The following is a 22,566-nucleotide window of genomic DNA, read 5'->3' as shown; positions in this document are numbered from 1 at the left end:
ACGCCTGTGCTGAGCATGGCATTTGGTACATAATAAACCTAATGTTTCTGTGCGAATGATACGCGGATCTTTTATTTCTGTCCATTCTACTAAATAAAGTATCTTTCATTATCTTTAGTCAAAAAGAAGATCACAGGGATTGTCACTTGATGCGGTTTATCACTGCCTCAATAGGACCATCTTGTACCAGTTCTCACGGGCACACAAAACCGTTCCACAGCAAGTGGCACTCCTAGATTCGCTCAGGGTCCTGACTGTAAACAGGAACTTGATCCTGGGACCTGGGAACCACGACCAGGAATTCATTAGCTGTCTGGCTCACTGCCTTATTAATCTACATGTTGGAAGGTAACTTTTTAATGTTCGGTTTGCCACCTTGAATTTATCTTTGATATTTTTCCACCAGAACTCTTTGTCCTACTTTTTTGATAGTAACATTTTTTTTTTAAATCTCAGTTTTAAAACTCCGTGGAAAATATGAAAGACAAGGGTTACATTTTTGCAACAAAATGAGTATTCTTTAATTTTCTGTATCTTTAAATTGGTCATTAATCACCTTATGTCACATATATAACTTAAGTTTTTATTTCTTAATTTTGAGAGACAGAAAGCATGTGAGCAGGGGAAAGGCAGAGGGAGAGGGAGAGACAGTGTCAATCCCAAGCTGACAGCACAGAGCCTGACTCAGAGCTCCATCTCACAAACCATGAGATCATGACCCGAGCCGCCATCAAGAGTCAGATACTTAACCAACCAAGCCACCCCGGTGCCCCCACATGTATAATTTTAAAAGAAGAAAGTTCACTTTTTTTTTTTTTTTTTTTTTTTTAAATTTTGAGAGAGACAGAGACAGCGTGAGTGGTGGAGGGGTAGAGAGAGCAGGAGAGAGAGAGAGAGAGAGAGAAAGAGAACTCCAAGCAGGCTCCACACTGTCAACACAGAGCCCGATGCAGGACTCAAACCCACAAACCATGAGATCATGACCTGAGCCTAAACCAAGAGTCAGACGCATAACTGACTGAGCCACCCAGGCTCCCCAAAGTTTACTTTTAAAATAAACAAAATACACATTGTTGGAGGTTAAGAGAGGTGAAAAGAATGCAATAAATAAATGCAGTGGTATATGTTAAATGGGTGAAATTAGTATTTTTCCATTGATTGCTTTGACAAATACGTATTCAGTGTCTGCTGGGGCCGGGCGTTGAATTAGGGACTGGGATGAAATGTGAGCAAGAAGGAACCCATGGTGGGGTTTTGGAATATGCAGTCTAGGAGTAAAGATAGAAGTAAGCAAGACTGGTCTGGGTGCTAAGTGCTGTGCTAGAAGCATGGTGCTTTGGGAGCATGGAACACATGCCCCTAACTGGAGGAGACACCTGCCGAGTTACAACTTGAACATGGTTAAGGAGGAGGTTAGCCCTCCAAAGGGGATAAGAGTGATGTAGGAAGAAGGAGCCATCTGTATGATTGCCCTGGAGGAGGCAAGAATGTGGCACTTAGGGGAAACTGCAAGTAATTGACTGCCACTGAAGCAAAAATGGTGGCATAAGAGACTGGAGGGAGGTGGTACATAGACATATGAGCAGAATGTTCTTAAATGACCTTTTTATAATTTTTAGGTAAAAATGTTAATAGTGATCAGAAGGCATCTCAGTGCTGTTGTGTCTTTTTAATTACAGTTAGTCAAGTGGGTTTGTGAGATCACCCCTTTAAATGGCATTTTTATGCTAAAGTAGGAAGTTCTGTTTTGTGCATCTGCTGAATGTCTGTCTGCCGATTATGGAACTTTGTAATAGAGCCCGCATTTACCTGTGTCTGCAGAGGTATACTTGGTCATTATGGTTTTCAGCTACAGTCATTTCCTTCATATAGTTTAAACTGGAATTTTTCAGCAACGTGGATGGGTTCGGACTGGAAGCAGAAGCCCGCATGACTACATGGCACATTATGATACCCTCTGACATTGAACCAGATGGTGGTTACAGCCAAGATATTAGTGAAGGTAATTGCCTCAATATGTTTTCTTCCTTTTCTCTCCCCACTCCTTCATTTCCAAGTTTTAAGATACACCCTGCCCTCTTCCAAAAAAACTCACTTAAGAGACGGCTGGGTGGTTTGGTCGGCTAAGTGTCCGACTTCGGCTCAGGTCATGATCTCGCAGTTTGTGGGTTCAAGCCCCGCATCGGGCTCTGTGCTGACAGCTCGGAGCCGGGAGCCTGCTTCAGATTCTGGGTCTCCCTCTCTCTGCCCTCCCCCACTGGCTGGCGCTCTCTGTGTCTCTCAAAAATAATAAACATTAAAAAAATTTTAAAAACCTCACTTGAGAAACTGTCAGCATTGACAACCAGCCCCCCAGTAGGTCACACCTGAATCCACACCTATATGCCCACCAACATCTAAATCAACCTGGTAGCTGTAGCTCTCCTTATGCCAAGATGGGTAAACCACTAACCGCTGATATTGCTAGCCCTCAGCATTTCATGGTAACACTGGGAGACTTGATATTTATTTACCTTTGCACAGCTAGTGGTGCAAATACTGACTTGGCATTTGCCATTAAGAGAGCTGCCTATTGGTAGTGTCAGACATGTCACATTAGAGACAAATACTGCTTGAGACAGGTTGTCACTACTCTTTTTTTTTTTTTTTTTTTTTTTTTTTTTTTGAGAAAGAGAAAGTGGGAGCAAGCAGGGGAAGGGCAGAGGGAGAGAGAAAATCTCAAGCAGGCTCCATGCCCAGCACAGAGCCCAACTCCAGGCTTGATCTCCTATGGGATCATGATCTGAGCCAAAATCAAGGGTCCGACACTTAACCGACTGAGCCACCCAGGTGCCCCACTACTACCGTTTTTGTTCTCTTTTAATCTAGTTTTCCCACTGATTTTTAGAAGTATTGTGCATTAAAGTCTTTGGGGTGGATTGATTTCTAATTTCCATGTTGGTCCATAGAAAAGTCAGATAACTTACAGTAGTGTTGGTCTCCCCAGCCATACAGTGTGGTGGTTTAGCATATGACTTTATCCTTTGGAAGGCCAACACTCACTCTTTCATTCATTTATGCATTAATTTACTCTGTTTGCTTTCACTAACACATTTTTGAAGCCCAGACACTGAGGAACAGTGACTGTTTTCACCCCACACGGAACTAACAGTTTAGAACGTTGGTTCTCAAAGCAGACTAACCACATCAGCATCATTTGAGAGCTTGTTAGAAAAACAGATTCTCTGGCCCCACTCAGATCTACTGAATCAGAAACTCTGGGCATGGAGACCAGCAGTCTGTTTTAACAGGCCATTCAGGTGACTCTGATGCTTGGTAAAGATTGGTCTAGAGCAGGAGTCAGACAAATGAGCAAGGAATCCTTAGTAAGATGCAATTTAATAGTAAATATAAATATTCTTTTCAAATATTTTTTCTCTTTTTCCTTTTGCAAATTTAGGAACAAGTAACTTAATTTTCCACTTAAACAGATTTAAAAATTATTTTTAAATGGGGGTAAGTTTTTACATAGAAGAAGCTAGACAATAAAATTTCTGTGTATTCAATTTCTAGTTTTATAAGTAAACATGCAGTCTTTTGCATACATATGAATATATATTTTTAAATTTTTTTTAATGTTTATTTTTGAGAGACAGAGACACAGTGTAAGCAGGGGAGGGGCAGAGAGAATCTGAAGCAGGCTCCAGGCTCTGAGCTGTCAGCACAGAGCCCAATGTGGAGCTTAAAAACACGAACTATGAGATCATGACCTGAGCCAAAGTTTGATGCTTAACTAACTGAGCCACCCAGGTGCCCCATGAACATATATATTTCTTAAGTTCTCCAAGTAACCAACCACTGTTTTGGTTATCTGAATAATAATTTTTACTGAGCTTAATATGATATGAAGCTTTTTTTTTTTGACAACTAAGTACCCTAGATGAGATTCTTAGATGTAAAACATGAAGAAAATTACTAACTACCTTTATATTGTGTTTTTGATAAGTTGCTTTTTTCCATTTCCTAGGGCGTCAGCTTCTTATAAAAGCTGTCAACAGAGTTTGGACTGAATTAATTCATAGTAAGAAACAAGCCTTGGAGGAGCTTTTCAAAGTCACTCTACCTGTGAACGAGAGGGGTCATGTGGACATAGCTATAGCAAGGCCGCTCATTGAAGAAGCTGGTTTAAAGTGTTGGCAGAATCATCTGGGTAAGAGAGTCCTCAGAGATGATATGAACAAGAGATTTTACATGTGACTGTTGTCTGTGGGTACACTTTAGATACGTAATTAAAACTATCCCAAAAGGGTCTTATGGCGGCAAAAGTGAAAGTTAACAGCCATTCTAGAATGGTTATGTTGAGATTTGGCTTTTTTTTCCCTCAGGTTTTTTTTTGTTGTTTGTTTTTTTTTGTTTTTTTTTTGTTTTTTTTTTAAATCTGAGGTGTGTTACCTACCCCTCTGCCATTTATAAATTTGTAAATAATACTCTGCCTGCAGATGTTCATTATGGTCACCATCTTGTCTACAAATCCATAATCCCTCTTCTGTAATTCTGAAATTCAAAAAGCCCTGAAAATCCAAGGTTTTTTCAGGAATTTGGTGCCCAAAATCACTTGTTAGCAAAACCTAACCTATCTTGATTTATCCTACTTAGTATAAATATTCACACATTTTGCTGCAGAAATATTAATTTGTTCATTTTATGGTTTACTGTCATTGACCTTCTGTTGGTACTATATAATATATAGTGTATGTACCGTATCACTTTTTTAAAATCCAAAACATTCTACATTCCAGAGTATATGCAGCACCAAATATTTTAGATAGGGGGTTGTGAATTGTTGTTAACACAGAAACTGAATGCAGTTAAAGTAAGTTTGCGTATTACTGCAGAGCTGTGAGGCTTCAGCCAAATGTAAATTCAACTAGTACAGTAATTCCCAAGCAGTTTTCCATGTAAGTGTGTGATATCTAAGAGAATGTCTGTGTCTGTAATGTCAGCTGCTTTTCATAACTACAAAATTGTGGTTTGTAACCATGACACAAAAGTGTTAAAAGTAAGACTGAGAAATACATGGAGAAATTGCAAAGTCATGTAATTTTAATTTCACAGCCCACGAGAAGAAATGCATAAGTCGAGGAGAAGCTCTAGCGCCCACCACGCAATCCAAATTGTCCCGCGTGAGCAGTGGTTTTGGTCTTTCCAAGTTAACAGGATCAAGAAGGAATCGAAAGGAAAGTGGTCTTAACAAACACAGTCTTTCCACCCAGGTACGTTGTTTAGCTTCATCGATGGTACTATCAGAAATCTGTATTTCAAGGTTTAGTTGTAGTGTTTCATACAATACATTTAACATGTACAAGCATGTGATTTGAAGTACAACTTTTCTGCATTGTTGCTTTAGAAGAGAGAAGAACCCACATAATGAGAACGTCTCCCAACTGTCTATGATAAAATTGCGTTCTGAGTGTTGTGTATGCACAACCACTTCATAACTGGACGTGACATCCAGATACTGATCTGTGATCAGACAGTGGGTAATCTTTCCCAGTTTTTCCAAACTTCCAATAATTTTGTTACTGATAATTATATAAATTTTAAAGCAGTAGAAGAACAAGATGGTTTTTTTGTTCTTTAGTACCTTGTCATATATATCTGTGATTGATTTTTTCAAAACTCCTCTACCTATGTTAATTGCTTCTTCATCATACTTCCTCTACCATCCCAGAATCTTAGGCAGCTGTGAGGGTCTGAGAGAAACAATATGTATCATTCACACATTCCATGTGTTAGGCCAGGTTCTCCAGGAAGCACACCTAGAGGGAGTTTGGTGCAAGGTGTTTATTACAGGTGCCCTTGTGGTCCATATTTGTGGAAGGGTAAGAAAGGAAGCAGAATTGATCACAGGGAAACACTAGGTTACAAGGCAGGTCTAGCCTGAACTGACCTAAGTGGAGCTTTGGGGCCAAAATGGCCTGCCCCAGTTGACCTGTACTGAGCTGAAATAGCTGAACTTGCCTGCCTCCAAATCACCCCATCATTAGGTTTGGGGTTCCCTGGCAGTTCTCTGCAGCTGTGGTGATCCCTGAAGGTGCTGATGGTGCTCTCAAAGGCTGTAGGAGCAAGCGTGTCCTTGAAGGGGCATTGAGCAGGGGAGGGCTGGGAGTGGATCTGTGTCCATCATGCAAGCCTCCATTAGATTCATCAGATAATTAATCTTTTAGGGTTTTGTTTATTTTGTAGTTGTGCCTTTAGCAGAATATTAATTTAATAAATAATTTGGCATTATTTTAAGGCTAGTTAGCATTTTTTCAGGCAATCCATGAAATATTAACATCTCATTTTCCATCCATTGTTAGGAGATTTCTCAGTGGATGTTTACACATATTGCTGTTGTCCGTGACTTAGTAGATACACAATATAAGGAATATCAGGAGGTAAGAATTCGTAACTATAATAAAGGTTTGTTTTGTGTTCCTTGACTGAGAAAAGACTGTTTCTCATGATACTTTTTTAACCCGAAGAGTAAGTTACTGAACTGCGTTCATCATCAGATGATGTTTTAAATTATCCCTGCCAGCTACTTTGGCCATTGGTTTTAAGACAGAAAAATTTGAACTTTCTAGAAGCAGATGGCATTGCAAAAAACAACAAACTGGAAATCACAACTAAATACCATTAATGTCAATGGTACTGACATATTGCATGTGTTGTTCCTAATAAATATTAAAATACAAGAAAATCTCTCTCAGACTTAACAAAGAGACTATGAAAATATGCATCAAAGTCTCTGAAAAGTCTCTTAAAATTCAAAAAAAACTTGAAGATGAAATAATTTTTTTTTTCTTATAGTCACTTAGTGATTATGTTGGTAAGAAATAAATTCAGTGAAATCCTCTTGGTGAATTCATGATTACTCAAAAACTTATCCTAAATATTTTATTTCCAAAATGGCTGATTTAGATCTATTAAAGATTTCTGAATGCTGAATTGCTAATATTTTAGGAGCATACACTAGCTATTTGTTACAGGGTATTGACCTCCCCACCAAGAATACATTAAATACTACTATGATATTATGTAACTTCAAGATTATTCATTCCGTAATCTTCACTGTTAGTTGTAGAAAGAGATCTTTATTCTTAGATTGATACTGTATTCTTCTATTCCATCAATCATTAAATGTGCAATACGTCTTGGGGCGCCTGGGTGGCTCAGTTGGTCAAGCGTCCGACTTCGCTCAGGTCATGAACTCACAGTTCATGAGTTTGAGCCCCGCATCGGGCTCTGTGCTGACAGCTTGGAGCCTGGAGCCTGCTTCAGATTCTGTGTCTCCCTCTCTCTCTGCCCCTCACCCGCTCACTCTCTGTCTCTCAAACATAAATAAACATTAAAAAAAAAATTTTTAATGTGCTATATGTCTTGATATTTGATATATACCAAGAAGTTATACCAATTCAGAAATTTTCTTTAAATTTTTTTTTTCAACGTTTATTTATTTTTGGGACAGAGAGAGACAGAGCATGAACGGGGGAGGGGCAGAGAGAGAGGGAGACACAGAATCGGAAACAGGCTCCAGGCTCTGAGCCATCAGCCCAGAGCCCGACGCGGGGCTCGAACTCCCGGACCGCGAGATCGTGACCTGGCTGAAGTCGGACGCTTAACCGACTGCGCCACCCAGGCGCCCCAAGAAATTTTCTTTTAAGTAAAGTGGTTTGGATCTATCCCAGTGGCCAACTGAAAATGGTTTTTCTTTTATTCTACTATGAATATCAAGTTATTTACCAGAACTGCATGTTTATATTCTTTACCTAAAATTTTTGGAAATGTTACCAAGTTTAGCAGTAATGTGGTGTGCTGGCAGTATTTCTTGATCTGATTCACTAGATTTTCTCCTATCCAGGTTCTAGTACCTACCTGTTTTATAACTTGAGGGTGGGAAGGGGTCTCATCCTTAAGTTACTGTGTTTATCCATTAACTTACACTGAACTAACCATTTCAGTGTATTTTCATAAGGCACTGCACACTCTGCCTTGTACATATCTGTCATTCACTTGGTGCTAAAGTAATCACTTTGGCCACCATAAAAACCGTACCTTCTCACAAAATTAGTAGCCTGATGTTTTTTTAACAATTTTATTGTTATAGAACAACAAATAAATGTAATTTTACTTATATACTATTGACTGAAATGGTATATACTGGTTTTGTTTCCAAATATTAACTTGGTTTTAAGTTATTTGTAGACTTTTAATTATTGCTCCCACTTTTGCTTGAAAACCAACCTGGACCCCCTCCCCGTAGCGCCAGCAAAATGCCCTGAAGTACGTGACAGAGGAGTGGTGCCAGATCGAGTACGAACTGTTGCGGGAGCGAGGGTTGTGGGGCCCCCCCATCGGTTCCCATCTAGACAAATGGATGTTGGAGATGACAGAAGGGCCCTGCAGAATGAGGAAAAAAATGGTGCGAAATGATATGTTTTATAACCATTACCCTTATGTGCCAGAAACGGAGCAAGAGACCAACGTGGCGGTGAGTATTCAGAGTTAAATGTTCGTAATGGCTCTTAAGAAATTTTTCCTCTTGGCAAGCATTCTCCTCTCAGGTCATTTACCTAAAATCTCTAATTTAGGAACTTCAGCAAACAGTGTCAGATTGATAACACAGGGTGGTGGGTGTGGGATGAAGCAGTGCAACAAGGCAGCAAGGAGACACCGTGACAGGCTCTGGGGCCGACTGCCAGGGTTTCCAGCCAGCCTCTGCCACTTCACTCGCTGAGTGACCTGGGACAGGCCACGAGCCACGCCAGGTTTCCATTTCCTTGTGCCTAAAATGGAGAAAGTAACAGTCCCATCTCAAAAGCTGTTAGGACTCAGTTGGTTAAAATTAGAGAGGTACTTCTGTGGTGCTTATTTGTGTGCCAGAAAGCATTCCGAGTGACTTACGTAAATAAACAGTGGCACTAAGCAGTATCCTTTGAAGAAATACAACAGCTAAAGAATAATAGCCTGAATATGTATCTTTCTCTGTATATCAAGAAACTTCATCACGGACTCCACAGGTTTAAAACACGGCAGAAGTTCTTTTTATTCAGAGAAGTCACCCTTTCCAAAGCCTTTCTTCAGACTTTTGCACATGGACTAGAAAAATTTCATCCAAGCCGATGATGGCACAGGAATCGTGTTTTTAAGTTTAGGGAAATACACTCTCCTGGGCGTGGCTAGCTGGCTCAGTCAGTTCCTGGTCGTGAGTTCAAGCCTCGCATTGGGTGTAGAGCCTACTTAAAAACAAAAACAAGCAAACAAACAGAAGAAAAGTGTACTTTCCCAAGAAAGCCACTACAAGTTTAAAAGAGAAACCACAAGACTATAAAATCCACTGAGTTCAATTCTGAAAACCCTCTTAACATTTCAAAATAGTAATTCAACTCTTCAGTGTCCAACAGTAATCCTTTGCCTCCAAAACGAAGTGCACTTTTGTCCTTAGAAAACTCATGTTTATTGTAGAATCACAGCTTTGGAAGCTGAAAGGGGGTCTCACCTGTCATTTTATCCAGCTTCTTCATTCTGTTGTTTTAATGTGTAATCAATTGCAAAGACATTATTTATGAGGCATTTACCTGTGTTTGTACCTTGTCTCTGAAATGAAGTCCATATTTCACACTTGAGAGCACCCCTGTGTTTGGACTAGCCACACTTCATGTGGTCAGTGGCTGCCATTCTAGACCAGAACAGCTCTAGAGAATTCCTGATTTTTAGACCACTGTTTCGTGACTTGTTCTTAATCTATACTCCTTTTTGATGAAAAATTCTTACATCTTCCTTTAATCTCATTTAAATTAAAAAAAACTAAAATTGTAGCTTTTAAAAGAATACAGTCTGGAAAAGCATCTTCTAAGAATTTCCTCCTCCCCAAGGATCTGATCACACTATGCTTCATGAAGACAGAATGGTGACTCTCTCTCAAGGGAATGTATTCCATGCTGTGTTTCACTCCAGTATTTAGCTGTCTTTGAAATAAATCTAGTGTAAACTCCTATACCCAGTTAGAAACCCAGATCACTACAGATCACTAAAGAATATTTGGGGTTTGTTTTTGGATATGTGGTTAATACAAAATGTTTAGAATTCTAAAAATGTTTAGAATCAAACATTTGCCAACTGTAGAAGTTTTATTATATTGTATTAAAAACTTCATTTCAAAACCTTTCATGGTTTAAATACTTTAAATATTTTAAATATTTTAAAATACATTCTTGACTTGATATTTGATTCTCTTGACAATTAAATAAACTAAGATTTATAAAAGAAGCTTAGAACGTGGATCTTCTAATAAGTAGTTTGGGTTCTGTAATGTGAGGGAAGCTTGCATTGTTCCAGTGACCCTTTTTTTCCTGCCAAAACCCTGGCTCTATTTATTTTGTACCCACTGATTTCACTACTGTTCTCATACTTCTTAGAATATATAGGGGTTCTAGGTGGCTCAGTGGGTTAAGCATCGGACTTCAGCTCAGGTCATGATCTCACAGTTCGTGGGTTTGAGCCTTGTGTTGGGCTCTGTGCTGACAGCTCAGAGCCTGGAGCCTGCTTCAGATTCTGTGTCTCCTTCTTTCTCTCTCTGCCCCTCCCATGCTCATGCTCTCTGTCTCTCAAAATGAATAAATGTTTAAAAAAATTTTTTAAAGAATATGGGTCTTAGACCTGCTAATAAATAGTTAAGATTTTTCAACATAACTTCCTAAAGTTCACTTTTCCCAGAGCTATTCCATTCTGTCAAGAATGTCATACTTGGTACAGCTGTAACTTAAAGCACCATAATCTCTAATACTAGTACACCATATTAAAAAAAATTAAAATCCACCCATATTTTGCAGCCTTTTACTAGCACCTACTTTTGTCTGAGCAAACCAGCAATACAGTCTCTAATTCTTAATCTTTTCCTCAAGTGAATAATTAAGACTTTAAGCCTGTAACAATCTGATAAAATATTTCTTGAGTCAACAGTCATTTAAATTGAATCCATTCAAGAATACTAAAATATAAGACAAATATGCTCTCCTAAAAATGTGACAAACCCACTATTTTTATTTAACTGAGGCATATGCTTTTGAGGCATATTTTTTACTTATATAACCATATTTTTATATTGTTTATTCCTTTCCTTCTTTATAACAGTGTCATTCAACTTTATAGAAGTATATTTAAACTTCCGTATCAGATAAAAACAAAATAACCTATTTGAAGTTCACACTTACAACCTTAGTATCATTAGCATTTTACGTAAGCAAAGGCGTTCACCATCCTAAGAAATCTAAACAGTCTCAGAAATAAGTATGTACCATATGGAACTTATTTTTCAGCCAGATGGGTTACATATTGGGAAATACAAGGCAGTCAAGAAAGGCTGCAGATACATTTACAGAAAAGGAAAGAGCAGGTGGGAAGGGGAGACAGTTACAGAATGTGGAATTTATGTGGCTTAGTCCATTCACGAGTCAAGGTTAATCTGAATCTGCTGTGATGAAATTTTCTGAATGACTAATTATTTTGTTTTTGCCAGTTCAGAATTCTTGTAAATTTAAAATGCCATTAAATGTCCACTTTTATTTTATGGAATATGCAGTCTGGCAATGTTTACAGCAAAGAAGATTCCAAAAAGTAGAAGCAGCTGCTCTCCTACTGACTTGTATCATAAGATCAAAAAAGAAGAGTAGGTGCTTACGAAGCACAGTGAGCTTGATGCTCTGCAGAGCAGTTTACGTGCAGTTTCATTACATCTCACCACAGTCCTCTGAAGTATAGTTAGTACTGTTTTCCCAGTTACACAGAGGAGGCATCAAAATGTAGAGAAGTTCTAGGGTGCATCCAGTAAGTAGTAGAGTAAGACATAGTATATAGGATGACAGTTCCTCAGAAGTTGAATCACTTTTGAAAAAGAAGAGATTCTAACCTTTGATGGTTTTGTGACATTATTGGTGAACAGTGAATTTCTTCCAGACAGAAACAGTATGCTAGGTTTTGTCTCTCTAATGCTAACAGAGTATCAGGAACTTAATCAGTGTTGAATGAATGGACATATCAGCACTCTTTCTCCTGAAATCATAGACTTTTCCATTGCTTTCTCATTTAGCATTCTGTAGAATTTTCCTAATTCTGAAACTTTTCTAGTAAAAAGGGCTAGAGCCAAATTATGACATTTGGGCCTAAAACTTATATAATTTGGGAGAGGGCTCTACAAGAAAAGGAGTGTAAACTTCGGGCTACAAAATTACTCGGACGCCTCTTTCCAGCCTTTTGAAAGGATCCCGTAGAAACTGAGAGCTGTTGAAGTTTAAGACTTTCCTTTTGGGGGGCGTCTGGGTGGCTCAGTAGTTTAATCATCAGACTTGATTTTGGTTCAGGTCATGGTCTTGCGGTTTGTGGGTTCAAGCCCCGCGTTGGGCTTTGCACTGGCAGTTAGGAGCCTGCTTGGGATTCTCTCTGCCCCTCCCACTCACACTGTCTCTGTCTCTGTTTCTCTCAAAATAAAAATAAAAAAGACTTTCCTTTTGGGATAATTTCCATTACTAAAACAGCTATGCTAAATTGCACTGTAATTCTATATTTTTTATTAAAGTTTTTTTGAGAGAAAGTGCATTCGTGAGTGGGGGAGGGGGAAGAGAGAGAGAATCCCAAGCAGACTTGGGGCTCGATTTCACAAATCATGAGATTATGACCTGAGCCGAAATCACGAGTTGGACACCCAACTGACTGAGCCACCCCGGTGCCCCTGTAATTCTGTATTTTAGGTGGTAATGTCAGTTGTAGATGTTGTTAAGATGTGAGCAGAGGATATGATGAAAATATAAAAATCAGGGGCTTTTAAGCAATTGTGTCATTACTCTGAATCCTAAGTAAGGAGAATAAGATTCCATATTTTGCCATTTTAAAAAAATTGTATTTAGATATGAAAACCAGGTTTTAATTCTGTGGTCTCCTTATTTTCACAGAATTTATTTTCATAGAATAATTATCTCAAACAAGTGTTCTATTATTTGCAATTACCACCAGGGTGAAGACCCCATTGCCTACCTATTAATTTCGGGCTGCTTGGGACAGAAGGGTAATCAACTTACTAGAAGCTTCCTTTTCTAATTAAGGGAGTCTCCTGTGGCTGCTGTCACATATATTTTTTGTTTAATATACAGATGTCACAGGATTCCTAGAAACTAAGCAACTCATTCAGGAAATGCCATTGTCAGCATTATAGAAAAATGTGAAGAAAAATGGCTGAAGAATTGTTTTCTAGAAATTCTGACTTTGAAAGTTTTAGATTTCTGTGTAAACAATTATAATTTAGTTATAATTTTTTTTAGTGAAAGAGAGGTATGATAATATTAAAGTTATTGGTATAGCTTATCTCTTTACTGTTGATTGAATGCTGTGCCTTGTAGTGAAACAAGAGCCTCAGTGAGTGGATCAATGAGCAAGTATGTATTAGACTGGCACTGTACCCTATGCTGCAGGGAAAATAAAGCGTGTGCATTTCAGACCCTGCCAGCATTCTGGTTGGTGATAAATAGTGGACATCAAAGTTGCATTTGCCAATAGGAATTTGTTCATTTTGCTATATTGGTCTATCACACATCCAGCAATCTATCTTAGTCTTTTTTAATGAATTTCAGAGAGAGTTGCAGAGTCAGTACCCTTCACCCCTTAATATTACACATGCATATCAATAATTAGAATTCAGTTTTTGTTTATAATTCTTTTTTTATTGGCGTAAATTTTACATACATTGAGATATACAAATCTTAAGTACCATTGTATATTCACATGTGTGTATTTTATACTCGTGTAGCCAGTACCCTTACCAAGATAGAAAACATGGATATGTATTTTAAAGATTATTCTTCATTACAAGGTATGCTTTTAAAAGTTTGCTTTTTTTTTTTTTAATTTTTTTTTCAACGTTTTTTATTTATTTTGGGGACAGAGAGAGACAGAGCATGAACGGGGGAGAGGCAGAGAGAGAGGGAGACACAGAATCGGAAACAGGCTCCAGGCTCTGAGCCATCAGCCCAGAGCCCGACGCGGGGCTCGAACTCACGGACCGCGAGATCGTGACCTGGCTGATGTCGGACGCTTAACCGACTGCGCCACCCAGGCGCCCCTAAAAGTTTGCTTTTAAAGATAAACATTTATTAAAACCATGTGAAGTATTTGAAAGAATGCCCAGTAGTCCAGTGTGTATTTTGCCTAGGGAAGAAACCCTTGTGAAGTCATTTTGCTGACGCATGTTTACCGTGGGGAAAGGTACTAGAAGTCAACTCCAGATAAGAAGGAAGAAAAATTGGGAGTAGTTCTTGGGTGCATTATTGTCTGTATGTAGCTATCCGTGTATGTTTACATGCATAAGCCCAACACGACAGCTCAAAAGAAATTGCCTTCTGGTTAGTTGAGATTTTATTCTGAGAGTAAAATATATAGCTGCCACCTAATATTTTTGGAAGTGCTCTTTACAAAACTTTTGGCCTGGAGACTGATGGCCCAGTCTCCCTTTTGCTTTCAGCCATTCTGGGGTTGTAGGTGGGAAAGTAGTAAAGAAAGTAGGGCATTGGGCTTTTAGGGGAGGAAAGCACCTCATGATTTCTGTGGTGTGGGGTTTTGGAGATAATGGTGTAAACCAGTTACTCCCGTTATGAAACAGACATAAGGATAAGCACAGTGAAAGGCAGGTGGAAGGTAATAGCTAGCATTAGATTCTATTATCCAGTTTTCTGTTTTTTTCCTTTTGAAGCCATATAGACTTGCCTGTCAATCATCCATGACATTGGCCGCCTATGCTGAGGTTTTGTCTGTGATTTTTCAGTTAGTCCTGTTCAGTTAGCCTTGAGAATTTTAGTGTAGTTTTTACTTTAAAACTACTTTGGATAATTAAAAAATAGTAACGATAATCACATGAATTTTGAGTGTGTCTTCCATATGTCATACAATCCTCAGGAAAATTTTATTTTTGTGGTGTTCTTTATGTTGTTGTTGTTTTGGGTTTTTTTTTGTTTTGTTTTTGTTTTTTTTTTCTGATGTGTCTATACTTAATACCCTGTTTTCAGTCTGAGGTCCCAAGTAAACAGCCCGAGACACCTGATGATATCATTCCTCAAAAGGTAAAACACAAATTACCATAAGAGAATGCAAAATACTTGCAGTTTTCTTTGTTTTGCTTTTGTTTTTTTAGTGCATGGTAGACTAGACTAACATAAAAGATTGACTTTCAATTTGTTCTTGTAAGTTCCTTAGAGTTGAAAGGTTGGTGTCATTCGTGCTGAGAGATGTCCTAGTCTTTCTCGGCTTTATTCTAATTAGCTTTCTAGGGCCTGTCTGCTGCTCACTAACAGGTTGAGTGTTCGCTGCTCTCACCACAAAATGTGTATTGCTTCACGTATGAACTAACAAGTTCTGACGCATGTTAGTAATGGGCAGCCTGACACCCTCAACTTTTTTTTTCATTTACTCATTTAATTCCTCCAGATACTAAATAGTGTGTATTTTGAGAATACAAGAAGTATCCTCTTCTAAAAATTATTTTTTCAACCAGAAGGCTTTAATGAAAACTAAGATATACATAGATCACTTAAAAAAAAATTTTAGCTTACTTTAAGTTTAAAAATATACAATTATTTTCTTTTTCCAGAAAGATTCAGTACCTTACTCAGTTTAAAAAAAAAAAAAAAAGTGATTCTTTAGAACACAGAAAACTACCTCCAAATATTTAGGGAATAAGGCTTATATTTCCAAGTTGAAGTCCTTAACCAAGTAGATGTTCCCCCATCTACTCATTGTCTTGCCCATAACTAACTATGCTTTCATCTTTTTAAAAGAACAATTTTGAGTTGAAGATAACACTGTTATACTTAAGGTAGAAGAATTGGTACACTACAAAGTTTACTACCTTTCTTTCATTTCAAAACTATTGCAGTATTATTAGTTTGCTTATCAGATTGGTCCTTCCATCATTGTAATATTATTTTACCTCATTTTAATAGTTTCCTATGTTATATATTTCACTTTCCATTTATTGCATATCATTCCTCAGTTAGCTTGCTGCTCTCCTGACTCTGTACCTAAAGTTCAAAGGGCATTGTGGCTTCAGTTATGTAGTTTTTTTTATCTCAAAATAGGTTCAGTATTTAAGTCTAAATATTCCAATTGGACATTTATTTTCCGCTTAAGTTGGAAATCATTTGTTTAAAAAGGTCTTGCTTGAAAAAGCATTATAGTGGAAAGTATATATTGACTACTTGAGTTGAAGAGTAAGCCAACGGAATATTTTTAATTACCTATTCTTATTCATGAGAAAGGAAAAGTGAAATAATGTTTAGAAAGGGAAGGTTTTAAAGCATGATTCAAACTCCATCTTTTTTTTTAATTGTTAATCCAAAGTCTGGGTCTCATTCTAATTGAGGAACCTCTATACATATATTCTCCCTGTGGTTTTACAGTTTTGTAGGACATTTTAGACCTTATTTTTTCCATTATATTTTTAAGAAAAAAGGTCTGGGTCAATTGAAGACTTTATTTTTAGGTTAAATATTAATTATTTTGAAAAAGAAACGCTCTTGAATCGTATTCCAAAAATATCTTTTCTAATGTTTCTAGGTAATAAATTTCTTTTTCAAGATGGACTTATATATGTTCTTAATATACTCAGTTAGTAGACTTATGGATCATGTTATTTTTACACAACAAACAACAGGAATGTTTTAGCAAATTGAATGTATCAGCTTGGAGGGGCAGGCCAGCCAAAGAGCACCATCTGGCCTAAAGCTGGTTGATTCCATCTTGGGTCAGAATGCTCTAAAATTTCTAGAATTTTAGTGATAACTGGGAATATGGGGAAGAACAGTGCAGTTCTAAGTCTTTACCTCCAGATATCTGAAATAAACACAGGCACAGATGATTCCAACTGAATGGATGGGCCTTTAGGCCTGACTATTTAACTTTATTTTGCAAAGTTCCAGGCTCCTCACAAACCAGACATCCTCTTGCAACTTGATGCTCTCCAACACTGGGTGTTCTCTTTACTGTCTAAGAAGGTTTTCTAATACATCTACTACAGTGAGGCCATGCAGTACTAACATGAAAACATTATTTGACTAGAGGTGATTTATTTCTATTTCAAGAAGAAAAACTGCTAATAATGTTTTTTTAACTTATGTATGTTTTAAAAACCAATACAATTTAAAAGTAGAGAAACTTAACCCAAAAGTGTATGGATTTTTTGTGTATAAATATAGTCTGTCAAAAATCCCTTTAAAAAGGTAACACATAATGAAGTCTTGACACCATACCTTCCCTAGGAAGCTTATATTTTAATTCTGAAAATAACTACCTGAATCCTTTTCTTCCGTTATTTCTTAGAAACCTGCTCGATACAGAAGAGCTGTAAGTTATGACAGTAAAGAATACTACATGCGACTAGCCTCTGGCAATCCAGCCATTGTCCAGGATGCCATTGTGGAGAGTTCAGAAGGTGAAGCTACACAGCAAGAACCAGAGCATGGCGAAGATACTATTGCTAAGGTCAAAGGTCAGCCTTCCTCTTGGATTTAGTTAAAAATGACTTTGGATCGTCTCTTACATTAGAATTTTTATGAAAATATGAGCTACTGCAAAGAGTAGGGCCAACCCTAGGGATAAAAGTATCCATTCATATTTTACAATTTCACTCTTCTTAAAAATTGATTTCTATATTAGAACTAAAGAGACTGGCTCTTCTTTCTTGTCTACAGATAGATAGAATGTGCCTATTGGCCTGATAGTTTGTTTTTAGTTCATTTGGCAGAACTCTCAGTGTTACCTGATACTTTAATCCAATGCCCCGATAACCAAATAAATATTTATAAAATTAAAACAACTACTAAATGTGTTATTAGTGCATGTTATACAATAGGTAAGAAATTTCTTCCTGTGAGCTAAGACAGATTATTCCAAATCTGTGCTTTATGAGCTTAGTAAAACATACCTGAGATGATGAATTAGACATGGACTTTTTGATTCTGTACTTTTATATATGTGTGCCCCCCTCCCCCCTTACTGCAGCTTTTCCATGATCTAAATCTTAACAAACCCCACCAGACCTTGAAGACACTGGTCAGATTTCAAATCCTCCTTCTCTGAAGCCTTTTCCAACTTCCCTGTCCACCGAGAACATTTTGCTCGTATCTCTTACAGCAATTTCAGTGTTTTTCACTGCTTTATGTTTTCTAAACATAAGTTTCTCAGAGGCAAGAGATCCTTTTTCTTCTCACCAATGACTTTTGGCACATGCCCAATGCAAAATGGGGATTCAGTCAATATTGAATAAGTAAATCGGTCCATTGTTTTAACTCCTTTAAGCCTCTGATTCATGATAAATTCAAAAGTCTTGGCATATTCTGTAAACAAAGCCTCAGAATATAAATTGAGGACTTCAAATTAAAAATAAATTTCAGATCCAGTTGATTAAAAAACATAGTATATGACCATGTCAACGAAACACCCCATCAAAAATTGTGATCTGTCTCTCTTATTATTATAATATTCATCTTCTCATTGTGACTATGACTTCGTAAGCCTTTCGTAATCTAACATTTTCCTAGAATCCTTGAAACTTGTAGTAGTTGAGCAAGGTTTATAGTCTTCTAATTTTCTTGACATTGCCCCAGCACAGTTACACAAGTGGGTCCAAAGCTGAATTTACTTAATATAAGCTAAGGTATACTTCAGAGTTAGTCAGATGACCTGTGTTTGGGTCATTGGCACTTGGCTTGGCCTCATTTTCCTAATCTCCAATGGAGGTAAAACCACAAATTTTGGTGTCCCTACTGTGTTGTGCATGGTATTATGCTAGACATAGAATTGGAAGTTTTGATTTATTAAAAATAATGCAACTATAGAGGCATCTGGCTGGCTCAGTCAGTACAGCATCTGACTCTTGATACGGGGGTTGTGAATTCAAGCCTCACGTTGGGCGTAGAACTTAACTTTCAAAAAAAAAAAAATATATATATATATATATGAGTATATATATAAGCTTTTCTCCCTTGTGGATATTCTCAGCAGGACTTGATCTCTCTTGCTTACTTATTATACTCTTTCATATATAAAAAGAAGGTTCTTCTCGGGGCGCCTGGGTGGCTCAGTCGGTTTGGCATCCGACTTCGGCTCAGGTCATGATCTCACCGTTCGTGAGTTCGAGCCCCGCGTCGGGCTCTGTGCTGACAGCTCAGAGCCTGGAGCCTGCTTTGGATTCTGTGTCTCCCTCTCTCTCTGTTCCTACCCTGCTCATGCTCTGTCTCTCTCTGTCTCAAAAATAAATAAAAACATTAAAATTAAAAAAAAAAAAAAAGAAGGTTCTTCTCAAGGCAGAGCAGAACCTCTGATAACTCATGCTCAAAGGATAAGATTCTAAAAGGCTGGGGGCGCCTGGGTGGTGCAGTCGGTTAAGCGTCCGACTTCAGCCAGGTCACGATCTCGCGGTCCGGGAGTTCGAGCCCCGCGTCGGGCTCTGGGCTGATGGCTCAGAGCCTGGAGCCTGTTTCCGATTCTGTGTCTCCCTCTCTCTCTGCCCCTCCCCCGTTCATGCTCTGTCTCTCTCTGTCCCAAAAATAAATAAACGTTGAAAAAAAAAATTTTTTTTAAATAAAAAATAAAAAAAAATAAAAGGCTGACTTAAGCTTTTGCAACATTCTTAGCACAATTATCATTGGTGGGTGTAACATGACTTTTTGGGACAAGTATAGAATATTAATTAAGTGTTGGGTTTAGAGTGTATTTTGAGTGTTTCTCATACTTTGGCATCTCATCAACTGATTTTAATGTCATCTCCTGTGGTTATTAATAAAATTTTCAAAATATAGACAGTAGAATGTTTCCTTAACCTGCAAATTAGGTCACCTGTCCTGTATTTTAAAGAATTGTATTTTTTTTTTAATTTTTTTTTTCAACGTTTATTTATTTTTGGGACAGAGAGAGACAGAGCATGAACGGGGGAGGGGCAGAGAGAGAGGGAGACACAGAATCGGAAACAGGCTCCAGGCTCTGAGCCATCAGCCCAGAGCCCGACGCGGGGCTCGAACTCACGGACCGCGAGATCGTGACCTGGCTGAAGTCGGACGCTTAACCGACTGCACCACCCAGGTGCCCCAAGAATTGTATTTTTTAATGATGTGATGATTTGATCACCTTGATTCATATATGAATGACCATATTGCTGCTTGTTACATAAGTCTTGAAATAGTCCTCATTGGGCCTTCCATGTAGGTGGGATCTCTTATAATCATATTTATAACTTGCTGTCTTTAATTTTGTTTCTGATAGTGATTGATCATTTGTTTATGATACTTCCTCAATGACACCTGTCCATAAGAAACACCATTCTTACTATTAATTATGCTAAGCTCTCTATCATCATCTGACACTTATTTAGTATTTACTATTAAATACAATGCTAAGCATGAATAAGCAATTAAATCCTCCCAACAGCCCTCTAAGATAGATGGTATTTTTGTCCCAGTTTTATAGATGACGAAACTGAAGTTCAGAGAAGGCAGATAGATAATTCTCCAGGGTCACATAACTATTTCACTTTAGGGCCTATGTCTTCAATCACTGCATTGTGCTGCCTCCCTGTACCTTTCAGAGTTACCTCATTTCGGAAATATGTGGGAGAGACTGCCTGAGCCCAAACTGCTTCCCAAATGGCCCCTGCAAGGTCACATGGCTGTCATGGTTATTATCCCATAGGTCTGGTCAAGCCTCCTCTAAAACGGTCTCGATCCGCACCTGATGGAGGAGATGAGGAGAGCCAGGAGCAACTACAAGACCAGATTGCTGAGGGCAGCTCTATAGAGGAGGAGGAGAAAACAGACAATGCTACCCTACTGCGCCTGTTGGAGGAAGGAGAAAAGGTACTGTGCTTCTAAAAAGTAAGGATTGTATTTAAGTGACTTGTTTCCATTTTACAAGACTAACTGATAGGTATTTATCTGGTGGCAGAAGATAAATATTTTAGCCCCTAAAATGAAATACAGGGTGAATAGTAGGCAGCCTTTTGGATTCAGTACTCTACATCTGTCATTTTCAGGATTTTCTGACCGATCTGAACACACTAAACAGCACAAAGCTTCATCAAATACAGTATTAACATTGATACCTAGTTTACTCTATCTCTGTACTCTTTATTAGACTATACTTATTGCCATAATTTTCTGTTTCAAACCCATGCACGCAACCCACTCAGTAATCTGGTTTTGTTTTGTTTTGTTTTGTTTTGTTTTTTTAAACACCTCCATAGTTCCATTAACCATGTACAAGCATCTTCAGCCCATCCGTATCATCATCCCCAGGCTTATATTTAAGCCCCATCTCCTTCACTCGCAGAAGACCCTTACCTTTCTACTTCTCTCCCGACCTCTTACACCCTGCTGACCTGTTCAGGCTCACTTCACTGACTCTGCCTTATAAGCCTAATAAGCTTATAAGCAGCACTCTGTGCCCCACAGTTGACCACATCCATAATACTAGTGCTTTACTCTGTGCTTTACTCACTGTGTTTTCTGCCAAGATGCCCCTCTTTCCATCACGTGCATAATAATCTATCCTGGGGGCTCCCATTTGGTACAATCTCATTTCCCATGATCTTTTTAATACTCAGATGTAGGAGGCTTTCTTTGATTGTCTTGCCAGCTCAGGCTTGCTTGGATACCCCTCCCCTGTGCTCTTACAGTGCCTTGTATGTATTGTTCTCCTTTATCATGTCATGAATGTTCCTGTGCCTATCTCTTCCCATAGGCAGGGAGCTCCTTATAGCCAGGCAGTGTTTCTTATTCCAATCCCCATTGCCTTACACAGTTCCAATCACCTAATAGATAGCCAATAAACTTCTGAAGGAAGAAGTGATTAGTTGAGTAAATAAAAGAATAAATAAATGAAGGAATGAGTGAGTTAAACATGTAGTGAATATTGACTTTTTAAAGTGTGGTCTTTTTGCCTCTCATATTAGGCCTTAGTGTAACCCTTGAAATCTTACCCACTAAGGTATAACCAGAACTTAGGGTATGATTTTTAAAATTCTGTTTGAATATATGGCTTAATCAATCTTGAATGAAAATATTTTTAAAAATCATGTAATTATAAAAGTACATGAGGTCTGAAGCAAGCACAAGAGAGGCTTCTGAAGTCTTGGGAATGTTCTGTTTCTTAATCTGGATGCTGGCTGTGTCATATTTTTAGCATTTGAAAATTCACCAAGCTATGCACTTACAAAAAACATTTTTGTGTTTGTATCTTACACTACAATAGAATGATTTTCAAAGTATTGGGTTTTTTTCCTATAACCTTCTACATTTTTATTGTAAAAGTAGTTCAGATGTGTTGAAAATTGACTACGTTTGCATGTTTTAGAAAAATCTGTTTTCTAACACTCATTTTTCAAACTTTTAATCTCATTAAGTACAGTTTTTGCTCTAATTGATTTACGTTTAGGGGCGCCTGGGTGGCGCAGTCGGTTAAGCGTCCGACTTCAGCCAGGTCACGATCTCGCGGTCCGTGAGTTCGAGCCCC

General features: G+C 38.1%; 1 protein-coding gene across 6 annotated transcripts in view; it reads left to right on the top strand.

Moving 5' to 3' along the window:
- The window catches only part of WDFY3 (WD repeat and FYVE domain containing 3), a 245,777-nt gene that overhangs the window by 183,684 nt on the left and 39,527 nt on the right, over window positions 1-22,566 (top strand). For 5 of the 6 annotated variants that reach the window (XM_047090586.1, XM_047090584.1, XM_047090581.1 and 2 more), the window contains 9 exons: window positions 119-348; window positions 1,893-2,002; window positions 4,007-4,189; window positions 5,095-5,252; window positions 6,342-6,419; window positions 8,288-8,515; window positions 15,075-15,128; window positions 17,383-17,551; window positions 20,749-20,912. In XM_047090586.1, the coding sequence (XP_046946542.1) occupies window positions 119-348; window positions 1,893-2,002; window positions 4,007-4,189; window positions 5,095-5,252; window positions 6,342-6,419; window positions 8,288-8,515; window positions 15,075-15,128; window positions 17,383-17,551; window positions 20,749-20,912 (1,374 nt within the window). The remainder of the gene's footprint in view (window positions 1-118; window positions 349-1,892; window positions 2,003-4,006; window positions 4,190-5,094; window positions 5,253-6,341; window positions 6,420-8,287; window positions 8,516-15,074; window positions 15,129-17,382; window positions 17,552-20,748; window positions 20,913-22,566) is intronic. The other variant, XM_047090585.1, reaches the window with a different exon arrangement.

The sequence above is a fragment of the Lynx rufus genome, unplaced genomic scaffold, assembly GCF_022079265.1.
Source record: "Lynx rufus isolate CCGP_SWC_20201006 ecotype Redwood Valley unplaced genomic scaffold, mLynRuf1.p SCAF_3, whole genome shotgun sequence".
Taxonomy (NCBI): domain Eukaryota; kingdom Metazoa; phylum Chordata; class Mammalia; order Carnivora; family Felidae; genus Lynx; species Lynx rufus.
This window is presented reverse-complemented; position numbering and strand designations above follow the sequence as displayed.